Genomic DNA, 13,959 nt, shown 5'->3' with positions numbered 1-13,959 from the left:
ACCGATCACCATTGACTGTAACGTTCTTGCCATCATCGTTTTTGAAGAAGTACGGACCAATGATTCCACCAGCACATAAAGCGCACCAAACAGTCAGTTTTTCTGGATGTAACGGTGTTTCGACATACACTTGAGGATTAGCTTCACTCCAAATGCGGCAGTTTTGTTTGTTGACGTAGCCATTCAACCAGAAGTGCGCTTCATCGCTAAACAAAATAAAATGGACGTAGTGCGCGATACGTATTCCGCACAGAACCATTATTTCCGAAATAAAATTGCACTATTTGCAAGCGTTGTTCAGGCGTGAGTCTATTCATGATGAATTGCCAAACCAAACTGAGAATAAATCACTTGACAGCTATTAAATCGGTCGACATCTTGAACAGTAATGCCAACTTAAAGTTATATACCTCAAAAAAAAACACCCGTTATAAATAACTTTTCTCCTTGGATTATTCAAAGGCTTATTATTGGAAATAATAAACCAAAATATATTCGTTTTAATGATCAAAGAAACTTGTCTTCAATTCAACTCATTTATTTCATTCTCATAATAATAACAGTTCACAATAAATGTATACATCAATTTCAACACGTCCATCGCTCTGTGCATATAAAAGATTTAATTACAATTTTATTTTCCCAAAATAAATATTCAATCGTTTTGTGGGAATCAATGTGTCACAATAGCTGAACTATAATGACGTGATAAACTTAAATTTGAATTCTCCAATAATTTAGCTGTAGAACGTGTTGGAAAGACAACAATTTACCAAAATACTACTTATATATTTCATTTCTGCAACCACAATCACTCTATATGTGTTAGGTACAGAGCAGAATTCAACACTTCATTCGTGTTCGAAAATAATCGTAACAATCAATAACTGGTACTAGAGAAACATTTCGATAAAACCTTCTCAAAAAACAACTTTCGAAGTAATAGGAAAATTTCATCAGATAGAAAAAAATATAGTTCAATAGAAAATATGGAGTTTATAGATAACATACCTATAACGAATATTAATAGACAGATCAGTCTTATAGCGTTACTTCCCCTGATTTCACAGCCTGCTTCAAGAAGTTACCACAGCATCTGTGAAAATGCCTTATGAAACAGTTTCAACAATCTCACTTTCACTTTATCGAATAAGATAAACAATTTTCATTTAACCAACTGTGATAATTAAATGCAAGCACATATTAGAAGCTCTTAAAGACAGTTATTCTGGTATTCATCAATAATAATGGCACTTGCATCAATTATATACAGGGTGACCCATTTTAGAAGATCCACTTGGGAAGAGCCATGTGACCTTGGAGTCTTATTTCAAGGTCAAATAGAGTTTGAATAGGGAATTTTTCTTTGCAGAATATTAATTTTGTTAAAAAACAAAAACCATTTTATTTTTTCCTCAATACTATGAATTTCTCAGAAGTTATAAAATGTTTCATGCTTAAGATGGGCATGATAAAGTTATTTTCCAATCGCACACATGAGTTGACATTGATTCATTTTATGGCAAAAATGAAAGTCAAATCTTCGTAGTTTTCACAAAGAATGAGATTCTGCAAAATCTAAAGAATGAGATTCTGCAAAATCTAAAGAAAGAGATTCTGCAAAATCTAAAGAATGAGATTCTGCAAAATCTAAAGAAAAAGATTCTGCAAAATCTAAAGAATGAGATTCTGCAAAATCTAAAGAATGAGATTCTGCAAAATCTAAAGAATGAGATTCTGCAAAATCTGAAGAATGAGATTCTGCAAAATATATTCCCTTTTCAAAAAATCTACTTGACAAACTTCAAGGTCACATTAAATGTCTGCATTCGATGTCCCCTTGACAAGTAAGAAACTTATATCTTACTTGAATCATTTTTTGATTTAGTCTTCCCAAAGAATTATTTCAGTGGATCATTTAAGATGGGTCACCCTGTATATTTGTAGTCTAAAAAAAACTTGACTTGAAGTATTTAAATCTAAAATACAATTTAATTTTGTTTAAGTGTTCACAGTATCAAAAGGTTTTTGAGTCCATGTTCCCTTTTTATCTAAATATATGTTGCCTATTTCTTGCTTTTGGCTAAGATTTTTTATTTTCTGGGTATTATCAATCTTCATCTTAAGTTTTTGTTTGACTACCCACTATACACAAAATTTACAGTTTAGCAAATCCAACAATTTTCCTTTTTTATCACAAATCTCCAATTATTTTCTCTAAGTAAAAAATTTTACACAAAATATAATATCTTCTGTAGATGTTCACTTGTAGATAAAATCTTCAGTTTTTGACTTGAACTTCAGAAAATTTCAACGTAACTGAACGATAATATTTGCATGTTACTCTAGGATTCAACGGTAGAGCCAATTTGAACTGGCAAGAGTGTTCTTAAGTGAATGACTCCCTGAGAAAACAATATGGTGAATTTAATAAAGAGAGTAACAATTTCATTGCCATGTAGTTCTCGGATAATCACATTTATATTTAGAACCTTCCAACGAATTGTTGAAAGCCGGTTGGAAGTTTACGTTAATCGTAACAGGATGTAATATCACTTCGTCCGAAATCTCATAACTGGGAAAATACGGTATCAAAGCCTTGTAATCTACTGTGAGGGGTACATAGAAGGAACCTTTGGTATGTAACATAAAAATGGGTACTTTGAAATTCTTCATATTCAAACTGTGTAGAGATGGTTCGTGCGGTGAACAGGGATTTGTTGTTTCGTTACTGCACGCTGACTCCAGTTTTAGTTGATTATTTGAGGATAAGGTACTGTCCGAAGGAGATGTCCTATTTGTGTTTTCTGCATCTGAATTTCTGGTACAGGCTTCACTAGCTGGCGAACTGTGTGACATACTGAAAGAGAATATTCAATTGAACTTTCGAGTTGCACAATTTATTTATTTATTCAATTTTAAAGTTTTTAGAAGGTTATGTCGTGGTCCGGATTTCACAACCCTGTTTCAATGACATATGTCAAACAGAACTGTCATTGGAAGCGTCATATCTTTAGGTGAAGGTTAGAAATTTTTACAATTTGGGTCGTTTACCTACTGTTGAATATGTAAAATTTTGAAAATTCACTACTAAAAATAATTCTGTAGTAAGTACGTTTCGTGCATTACAGGCAGATCTGAACGTACAATTGATAAGACAGTGAAAAAAATGAAAAAATTCGAAAAGACGGGATCTGTTACTGATATCTTAAGGCCCATATATTATCTAAACTAACGCTCAACTGAAAATTTTGCTGTTGTGAGTGAAAGCGTTGAAGAAGATCCAAATTCCTCGGCGCGCACAATATTTGGGACTCTCTTACGGCACGCTATGACGTATTTTGCATATAGCCAAATGTTTGCCGATTTTCTTTGACCAGAAATGAATGATATGGATTTGAAAGAGATGTGGTTTCAGCAAGATGATGCAATAAGCCACATAACACGACCCGAATCACTACTAAGTATGAATCCTATTATTATTATGAACAAAATAATCATTACCTTCTATTTTCAATACTGTTCACGGAACTTCTCCTATCTCCATCAAGTTTAGGCCTTTTAGCTTCACTCTCACCGTTCAAATCCTGGTTGAATCTCAGTTTAATATTCGTCTTATACTTGTATGATATTCTTCCATTCTCCGTGTTGCCATGTTCATTCTCATCATTATTCGTTCCATTCGAATAAGTATTATTATTATTAAAAGTATTGTTTTCTTTTGCATTATTATTGTTTTGTTCAATTTCTACTTTCATAGTTTGAAATTCAGGTACTTGAATTGGACTTCTATCCACTACTGTGGGGCCTGGTCCCATTAATCTATCGGTAACTGTTGTAGTTTGGGGTACATGGCTAGATCTGTGAGGTAAGTTTGCACAATGTTTCTGCAAATGTGTTAAGAGACGAACGCATATGGCTTCATTTGAAAAATGTCCCTCAACTTCTACCATGAACCTCATTGTTTCGGACATGCATTCTTGGTAGCCAAGACTGAAACATTAAAAAAAATTTTGCTAAATATTCTCAAAGAAATTCAGTAGTTCTTATATTTAAAACTCCAATTTTTGGTATTCATCAGGTAATGAAAATATACACACTGGCAAAATTAGGGAAACAGATAAAATCTTAACGAAGTTGGTAGTTAGGTAGTGAATATAATTTCAAGGATTTTTTAGTTGATAGTATAATGGCAGAAGATGCAGTGAATCAATGCAGTAAATGGTTCAGAAACCCTGGTTGCTAATTTTTCTACGTAATACTGGTCGATGAAACACATAATATGTATTGTTCATCCAAAATTTTTTGAAATGTTTTGAGAAATCTAATTCTGGCTAAATTTACCGGAATTGTTCGCTGGGATCAGAATCCTGTTGCAAGAATTTCATGTGTTTTATGGCCATCTCGATAATTTCAGTTTTTTCTATTCTTCCTCGTCCTTTTTTGAGGTACTCGGTCGGTATCAGTCGTGAAAGATCAGCTAGGCAATTGTTCATGCGATCTCTCCTTCTCTTTTCTATTATTCTGTGGGACATGGGATCTTGCTGAAAAAATAGGCATTATTGAAGCATGACGAAAAGTTGTAGCAAATTCTTAATTCGATAAAATTATTCTATACTTAATTCTAACCATCCAGATGGCGTATCAAGATTTACTATTTAGAGATATATTTAAAAGAATTTAATGATTTATTAAGTCAAGATTGTTAGAATGATTTGCGGACACACAGACAGAGAAGAAACCAAAGTTGTTCAGACTGGTTTGAAATGCAGGTCAATACAAAAGTGCTTACTGAATTTCTTCTACCTTTGGTGTTCGGTAGATAGGAAAGCAATATTAGGTACTATTAAATACAGGAAGTTCCTAAATTGCAGGTACAAAGGAAAATGAGAGATTCCTTGAATAATTTTAGGAGAAAAAGTCCTATAAAAATGGGACCGCAAACGCTTTGTTTTCGAGATATAGGGTGTTTCTTGTAATTCCACTTTTTGTGGTGATTATACCAGTTTATCGAATATTTATTAATCTTCGCAACAGATTGGGTAAATGAATACCAAAACTTCTAATTAATTTAGTAATCACAGCTTACTAACTGGATCTTTATAATAATTTGGATTTTCTAGAGAATTGTTTCAATTTTTTTCCCGAAATCGGTAGCAGATACGGCAAATTATAAGAAACTAAAAAGTGCAGCACTGGAACAAAGTTTCTTTTTACATTTTTCTAAACTACCAATGGTCCATCAGAAAAAGTTCTGAAGGAAAGAAGCGGGATCTGTTCCAGAAAAAATATCACCCTGTAGATTAGCATTCAAAATTAGCATATTACATGATGGAAACTTCAAATTGGAATATCTATGCCAAATTTAAGTTAAATATATTGTGAAGGGAAGGAAAACTTAAAAAAAAATCAAACTTTAACACCCTGTATCGCGAAAACAAAGCCTTCGCAGGCCCATATCTATAAGACTTTTTTCTTGAAATGATCCAAAAATCTGTTATTTTCTTGTATACCTCCAATTTAGAAACACCCTGTATAGATAACGAAATACCATAATGTAGAAGTGGTCTTACCCTAGTGTTTTTATTTCTCTTGAAATTCCCATATTCTAAGTCATCTTCGCTACAATTGGCAGTTGAGAAATTTAAATTCCTGCAAATAAAACTGAAATTAAAATCATTTAACAAAATGGTTATTTTGTAATAGTGTAACTGCGATTTTCACGAAACTTTGATAGGCCAATCAACTGAATTTAAGGTTGATATCTATGGTGGAATTTTAAATTGAACTGGAATTGAACACAGGAATAATTTGATAATTACAGTTCATGGAAATTTCGTGAAATATACAATTTTACTTTAATTGATGGTATTACTTACGAATCGCAGCATGGAAAGATACTGCGTTCTTCCTTGTGCTGACTGTTTTCATCTATGAGGTGACTCCTGAAATAAAAAAAAAACTCATTGTAGACCAATCTAAATGAAATAAACTTAGTAAGAATTTAACAAACTATTCTATGTTCAAATCTAGTTATTTTTGGATCCACTATAGATTTTATAATAGAATCAGCATATTGATTAGTTCATCAATGTTTCATGAAACCATTAGCTATAAGTTTATACGACAATGTAGGTAATCTATATATTCTAATACTTGATAATTATCTGGGAAATAATCATTTTTCAAGGATTTTCCAATATAAAACCATTAAAATTCGAAAAATATATTGATTTGATGACCAAATTATGCATTTGCATTGGAAAGTACCTTTTTTCATCTCAAGGTTGTTTTTTTTAGTTTTGAACTAGTGTTCAAAAAAATATCCACAGAATTAGAAAAAAACAATAAAAAAAGTTGAATCTAATTATGATTTTTGCATTCTTTATTATATTGATCCATAGAAATAAATAAAAAACATTGTTTGCCTAGCTAAACGTATTTTCAAATATCATTGCATATAAAAATATCATTTACGTAATCCAACGCACCTGAAAAAATATTACAAGGATAAAGAAAAGATGCAAGTAGGCAGGTACTTGCTCTTGTATAATAGATTAATATTTTATTATGAATAGCTAATTCTTAGTTATATAACGTTGAAGTTTACTCTTATGAGTCATCCATAGATGACCATATTAACTTTCTAAATGACATAAATAACAAATGTTCATTCCATACGATCGTTTAGAGATGTCGAAATCTACAGTTTTGGGAAAGTATGGAGGAAAATGATGAGATCAGAAATATTTCTTTTAGCAATTATAAGATATGACAACCATTTTATTTTCTTAAACGATTTATCGGATCTAGTAATAAAGGGTGTTTTTTAGAGCTATAGAACTTAAAATTGCAATAAAACAACGATGAATTATTCAATTGACATGAATTTTATTTATCCGCAAGATAATCTTGTGGCATTACATTTCAAATATGATTTCTGGCATATGACCTCCACGGCTGGCTCGGATGTAGTCCAATCTGGACGTCCAATTTTCGATTACTTTTTCCAACATTTGTGGCCGTATATCGGCAATAACACGGCGAATGTTGTCTTCCAAATGGTCAAGGGTTTGTGGCTTATCCGCATAGACCAATGACTTTACATAGCCCCACAGAAAGTAGTCTAGCGGTGTTAAATCACAAGATATTGGAGGCCAATTCACAGGTCCAAAACGTGAAATTCGGCGGTCACCAAACGTGTCTTTCAATAAATCGATTGTGGCACGAGCTGTGTGACATGTTGCGCCGTCTTGTTGGAACCACAGCTCCTGGACATCAGGGTTGTTCAATTCAGGAATGAAAAAGTTAGTAATCATGGCTCTATACCGATCACCATTGACTGTAACGTTCTGGCCATTATCGTTTTTGAAGAAGTACGGACCAATGATTCGACCAGCTCATAAAGCGCACCAAACAGTCAGTTTTTCTGGATATAACGGTGTTTCGACATACACTTGAGGATTGGCTTCACTCCAAATACGGCAGTTTTGTTTGTTGACGTAGCCATTCAACCAGAAGTGCGCTTCATCGTTAAACAAAATAAAATGGACGTAGTGCGCAATACGTATTTCGCACAGAACCATTATTTTCGAAATAAAATTGCACTATTTGCAAGCGTTGTTCAGGCGTGAGTCTATTCATGATGAATTGCCAAACCAAACTGAGAATAGATCACTTGACAGCTCTTAAATCGGTCCCTATCTTGAACAGTAATGCCAACTTAAAGTTATATTCCTCGAAAAAAAACACCCGTTACAATATCCCAAGAGAACATTCGAATTACATTTCATTTCAACTGCGTACGGCCCTGTACTAGAGGCATATGTACTCAAGTTTTAATAAACGATTTTATGTGGAGAATTTAATACGAAATACACAAGGCAAGGTCATCAACACCTACGAAAAAATGTTTTGGAATCAATATTTAATTGATCAACGACACTGCGACCTCCTACGGTTGACATTTTTCATTTTGAGATTTATCACCTCAATGACTTTCTTAATATTGGATCACCGATTCGTTTTATCGATGTTAAATCCAGTTGACAACATTGATGCCTGGTCAGAGAGAAATGGAAATCGTCCACCATATTTTACCGCTTTTGAATGTACTGTATTATTCTTACGCACGTGTTTTGATAAAGTAGATTCACGATTTTGTATCGGATGTTGTTCGATATTTTGATCTATCACGATAACAATCATTTTCCTAGGTTAAAATGGGCCTCATCAATGAAGATGATTTTTCAATGAAAATCTGGATCATTTTAATTCATTTCAAGGACAAGATATGACGTTTTTGGTGATCGGCCGGCTTTAGTTCTAGTGTGAACTGAATTTTGAAATCCTTAAGGCCCAAGTCTGTAACCAAAATACGGCGTAATGTTGTTTTTGAAATGCCTAATTCCCAAGATTAACGAGGAATCGACCAACCTTGGTTTTCGTCAACATTATGGACTACAGCAGCAATATTCTCAGTTGTTTTTGAGCGCCGCACACGGTTTCGGTTCTTCACATCACTAACTTGTCTCAACAGCTCAAATTTTTCCACCAGTTTCACTATTGCCGGCCGAAAAGGTGTTTCACGACGACCCTAAAGTGCTTCAGTTTTATAGTGAATTTTAACAAATTCAATGCGCTTTTACTTGTCAAATGGCAAAAGATGATAGCTTCAAAAGTGACAGCTGCCCAGATAGAGGGCTTTTCAAATGAAAAACCATTCATTAGAATATATTGAGACCGTAGAGTAATATAATAAACATAGATAAGGAAATATACGCAATTTTTACATGTCCCCAACATGGTTGATTACGTTGTCGGATTTTGATATATTTTCAAATCCTCAATTTTACTTATCGTTTTGAATGTATATTATATTTAATGAAATATATTTATTTGAGTGATTCCCGATTAAATATGCAAATTTGAATATTTGGAATCCGCTATTTTTCCTAATTGTCGAATTTATAATAAGCAGAATATTTATTATTTTCTGACTGTAGCTGACTAAAATCCAAGATTTGGCAACTTTTGCTCTTCTAGTGTCATTGGTTGTTTCACGTCGTTTGGCGCGCTTGAAGATTGTTTTCTGAATTTCTGATATATTAAGGTATTTATTTCAATATATTTTGAGTTAATATGAAACTTTGATTCACTATAAGACATAAGAAGTGCTTTCTTTGTGGAGAAACTCGCGAATTGAGTGAAATATCGTATCACTGATATGTTTTCATTTCCGCGCGCTTCATGTCAAATTTGATTGTTCATATTTGGGACAAAATTTGCTTTCTGAAAATGACATATGCTCTCTCTATCTATGTTTATTACTCTGAGATTGTTACCATTCCGAATTTAGTTGTGAACTTCAAACTTGGCCATGGCCAAGTGATGTAAATTTAAGAATCTTTAAAAGTAGAGTGGAAAAAGTCACACGTATATCCTCAAAAGCATCCATAGTACTACCTAAAATATTTACATTATTATCAATTCAAATTTTTCCAGATAAGGTCTTAGAGTATTGTGAAATAGACTTTCTGACTATCTTAAGGCTTTTTTGTTGACTTTACGCCAGGGTTTTACGAAAATGAATCAAACTCTCGTGTGAGTGAATTGATAACGATGATAATTATTAAATCATGATAGGAATAGAATTCTTATTAATGCTAATTCTCTGGTTCTAAAATCAAGCTTATCAAATCCATCACATTCGCAGTAATTCACCATCACAATTTTTTTAAATTGCCGACTATCGATTGATAATTTGTGACCTATAGTGAAGGACTTGAGCAATAAAAATTAAAACCATTGGCATATTACCAACTTAAGATGATGAAATAGAAAAAGTTCAATGTACCTTATAATACCAAACGGTTAATTTGAAGAGATTATCAATTTAAACTTTCATGGGTATTGTATGACTACCTGGTTGAAAGCAGAAGAAAACAAGTTTACCTGTGGATTTACGTAAAAAAGTCATTAGCGCAATTATTGTGGTTCCCACTTGCATACACAACAGTAGACTTTAATCATGGAATTCAATACAAGGTGTCTCAAATATAAATTTCTTTAATATTTGAGGTTTTCGTCACTCGAATGATGCGCTCATTCAGAAATGGGAGAGGAGTTTTGAGGATACTGTGTCAACACTAGATAAACCAAAATCGGTTCGTGATGATCCCGACTTCTCCATTCGGAAGCGTTCAAGGCGCAAATGAAACTTTTTATTAGACCATCCTTTATATCTTATAATATAACGGGTGTTTTTTTTCGAGATATATAACTTTAAATTGGCATTACTGTTCAAGATGGCGACCGATTTAACAGCTGTCAAGTGATTTATTCTCAGTTTGGTTTGGCAATTCGTCATGAATAGACTCACGCCTGAACAACGCTTGCAAATAGTGCAATTTCATTTCGAAAATAATGGTTCTGTGCGGAATACGTATCGCGCACTACGTCCATTTTATTTTGTTTAGCGATGAAGCGTACTTCTGGTTGAATGGCTACGTTAACAAACAAAACTGCCGTATTTGGAGTGAAGCTAATCCTCGAGTGTATGTCGAAACACCGTTACATCCAGAAAAACTGACTGTTTGGTGCGCTTTATGGGCTGGTGGAATCATTGGTCCGTACTTCTTCAAAAACGATGATGGCCAGAACGTTACAGTCAATGGTGATCGGTATAGAGCCATGATTACTAACTTTTTCATTCCTGAATTGAACAACCATGATGTCCAGGAGCTGTGGTTCCAACAAGACGGCGCAACATGTCACACAGCTCGTGCCACAATCGATTTAGTGAAAGACGTTTGGTGACCGCCTAATTTCACGTTTTGAACCTGTGAATTGGCCTCCAAGATCTTGTGATTTAACACCGTTAGACTACTTTCTGTGGAGCTATGTAGAGTCATTGGTCTATGCGGATAAGCCACAAACCCTTGACCATTTGGAAGACAACATTCGCCGTGTTATTGCCGATATACGGCGACAAATGTTGGAAAGAGTAATCGAAAATTGGACGTCCAGATTGGACTACATCCGAGGCTGCCGTGGCGGTCATATGCCAGAAATCATATTTAAAATGTAATGCCACAAGATTATATGAAAAAAATTCATGTCAATCGAATAATCCATCGTTGTTTTATTGCAATTTTAAGTTCTATAGCTCTAAAAAAACACCCTTTATATAGCTAAATGGTTAGCGATCAAGCTTTGACGGGAAAGATCTGGAACCTTTTCTTCTTCAATTTTTAGACTGGTTTTAATGATTTCAGATATTCAGGAATAATAAACCATAGTGTAAACGCAAAGTTTGTTATGTTTTTTTCATCTACAATCATTGAATTTGTCCACCAAGATGCATTTTAGCGACTGGTTTTTGGACTGAGTTGAAGATACAATACCACATTTATGTTCTAGAATATTATTAAGTATAGTTCGTAATTCGTTACAGAATATTGTCAATTCACAATAAATCTGATATCGAAAGATTGTCATAATATTTATGAATATTATTCGAACATTTTGAATGAAAATTTTCCGCCTCGATCGCCATTTTCAGCTATTTTCCCAGTCAAAGCCGAATCGCGTATCGAAGACGATCCTGTCCAGATATCTCTCTTACAAAATCAGACGTAATAAATTGGATACCAAAACCAAGAATACGTGCCTGCATTCAAAGGTCAAATACGCTATGAAATCAGCCTCAATTTCACTTACCCTTCATAAGCTACGTGCAAATTCGTGTTGCTGCCCCAATAGGTCCTCTGAAGATTATCCATCGTGATAAACACAAACAGGTTATTACGTGGAAAAACACAAGAGCTGCGTAAAAACAATTTTCGGTGGAAAATATCACTTTGTAAACGCACGTAATGCACCAAAGGACCTAATCACATTTTCATCTATTTTCCCGATAATTGGAACGAACGTTATTGGTTAGATGGAGTCGGGAAATGAACCATTTCCATCGGAAAATGCTGTAGCGTGGTGATTCGTATATGGGTGGGAGGGCACCTTTCTCCTATCGTTCTATAATGGGAACTGAATGGAAAATGTGAAAACTCAAAACATTCTATGCTTGTACACTCATCACAATTGAACAACCTGACACGCCAATAGACACGTGAAGTCTATCTTTGAGCAATCCGCGACCTATTCACAATCGTATGTCGCCTTCCAACACCCAACAAGATACGTGACTGCAATGGCCAGGGCCGGACTTGCCGGGAAAACGCGAGAAAAATTTCGATAATTTCCCAATCCACTTTCCTTTGATAATTTCGATTATAATATTTTTGGGAATTGTTCGACTTGAAAAAATCGACTGAATCCGCCACTGGCGTAGAATTTAGGGAGCATCAACCTGTCGCTTGTCCCCGTCGTACACCTCTGATGAAAGAAACTTTCATTTAGCATGGCTTAGTAGGGTTTAATAGTACCTACACTGATTTAAAAATTTTGAAATAAAACACCCTGTATCCTAGACATCAGAATTACTTTTTAAAAAACACATTTTTTTTTGCGAAATTCGATTTTATTATTCAACATAGTTGCCTTCTAGGGCAATACAGCGATTATAACGATCTACCAACATTTCGATACAATTTTTGTAGTACGATTTGTTTTTCGCTTCAAAATGGGCCTCAGTTTCGGCGATTACTTCTTCATTGGCGCTAAATTTCTTTCCATCGATTCTTTTGAGGTATGAGAACAGGAAAAAGTAGCTGGGAGACAGATCTGGCGAATACGGTGGATGCTGAAGCAATTCGAAACCCAATTCATGCAATTTTGATATTCTTTTTATTGATTTGTGATACGGCGCATTGTCTTGATGGAACAGCGGCTTTTTTCTTCAAATGGGGCCATTTTTCAACGATTTCATCCTTTAAAAGATCCAATAACGCTATATAATAATCGCTGTTGATGGTCAGGCCCCTTTGGAGGTATTCATGAATATTATACCTTGCGCATCCCAGAATACTGATGCCATAACCTTGCCAGCGGACTGTTGTGTTTTTCCTCGCTTTGGATTCGGTTCATCGTGTGCAGTCCACTCAGCTGACTGTCGATTGGACTCCGGAGTGAAATGATGGAGCCATGTTCTATACATTCTCACATATCGACGCAAAAATTCAGTTTTATTGCACTTAAACAGCTTCAAACACTGCTCAGAATCATTAACACGTTTATCTTTTGATCGGTTGTGAGTTCGCGTGGCACCCATTTTACACACAGCTTTCTCATGTACAAATATTGGTGAATGATATGATATACACGTTCAGATGCTATCTTCACAATGTTTGCTATATCGATCAACTTCACTTTACGGTCATTCAAAATTATATTATGAACTTTTTTGATTTTTTCGTCGGTGACAGCCTCTTTTGGGCGTCCACTACGTTCGCCGTCTTCACCACGTTTAAACTCAGCCTACCATTCAATGATGGTTGGTATTTGGTTTTCCTGGTGCAAATCCCGGAAACTCTTCCTCAAGCCAATATTTTGCTTCAACTGTATTTTTCCCTTCAAAAAGCAATATTTTATCAGCACACGAAATTCTTTTTTTCAAATAACAAAAGTAGCTACACTTATATCGCAATATCTCACAATTTAATAGTCGGACTGCTGTCAAATTTTGACACGTATCGTTTGAAGGTTGGTACTAACTAAAAATCATATGGATTTAATACTATCACAGCCATCTGTGCATCAGACCGGAGACTTTTCAATTGGCCTAATATAAACAAAATAAATGACTGAAGACGTCAAACTCTAAGTGAATATAAAACGCAGTCTTTTGTCAACAAGAAGAATATCGACAATATTTGAATGATTTCCCAATACTTTTTGGACAGAACGTACTACCAGAATTTATCTACAATCACATCGTATTCGATCTTAGACTAAATTATTTCCCAATACTTTCTTGATAGAATGTAGGTACTACCAGAATTT

The 13,959-nt window shown here is 34.4% G+C and overlaps 1 protein-coding gene across 2 annotated transcripts; it reads right to left on the bottom strand.

The window, feature by feature from the left end:
* Window positions 1-1,469: 1,469 nt before the first annotated feature.
* On the bottom strand, window positions 1,470-12,158 carry LOC123679667 (transcription factor cwo). Of its 2 annotated transcripts, XM_045617063.1 has the most exons (6): window positions 11,722-12,156; window positions 5,880-5,945; window positions 5,574-5,652; window positions 4,345-4,544; window positions 3,505-3,993; window positions 1,470-2,860 (listed from the first exon to the last, which is right to left on the bottom strand). In XM_045617063.1, exons 1-6 carry the CDS (start codon window positions 11,781-11,783, stop codon window positions 2,449-2,451), a joined length of 1,308 nt encoding a protein of 435 aa, XP_045473019.1. In that variant the 5' UTR covers window positions 11,784-12,156; the 3' UTR covers window positions 1,470-2,448. The 2 variants fall into 2 exon arrangements, with proteins under 2 accessions (XP_045473019.1, XP_045473020.1); XM_045617064.1 differs by lacking the exon at window positions 5,880-5,945 and having other exon boundaries at window positions 11,722-12,158.
* Between the last annotated feature and the right edge of the window lie 1,801 nt (window positions 12,159-13,959).

The sequence above is a fragment of the Harmonia axyridis genome, chromosome 5 (genome assembly GCF_914767665.1).
Source record: "Harmonia axyridis chromosome 5, icHarAxyr1.1, whole genome shotgun sequence".
NCBI classification, from domain to species: Eukaryota; Metazoa; Arthropoda; class Insecta; order Coleoptera; family Coccinellidae; genus Harmonia; species Harmonia axyridis.
This window is presented reverse-complemented; position numbering and strand designations above follow the sequence as displayed.

What these genes read in the sequence shown, in the direction of transcription:
- LOC123679667 (XM_045617063.1), bottom strand. Translation starts at nt 11,783, where the DNA reads ATGGATAATCTTCAGAGGACCTATTGGGGCAGCAACACGAATTTGCAC. An exon ending in GATCCCAGCGAACAATTCCG is followed by an intron (nt 3,994 to 4,344) that starts GTAAATTTAGCC and finishes TTAATGTTTCAG; the next exon opens with TCTTGGCTACCAAGAATGCA. An exon ending in AACAGTATTGAAAATAGAAG is followed by an intron (nt 2,861 to 3,504) that starts GTAATGATTATT and finishes ATTCTCTTTCAG; the next exon opens with TATGTCACACAGTTCGCCAG.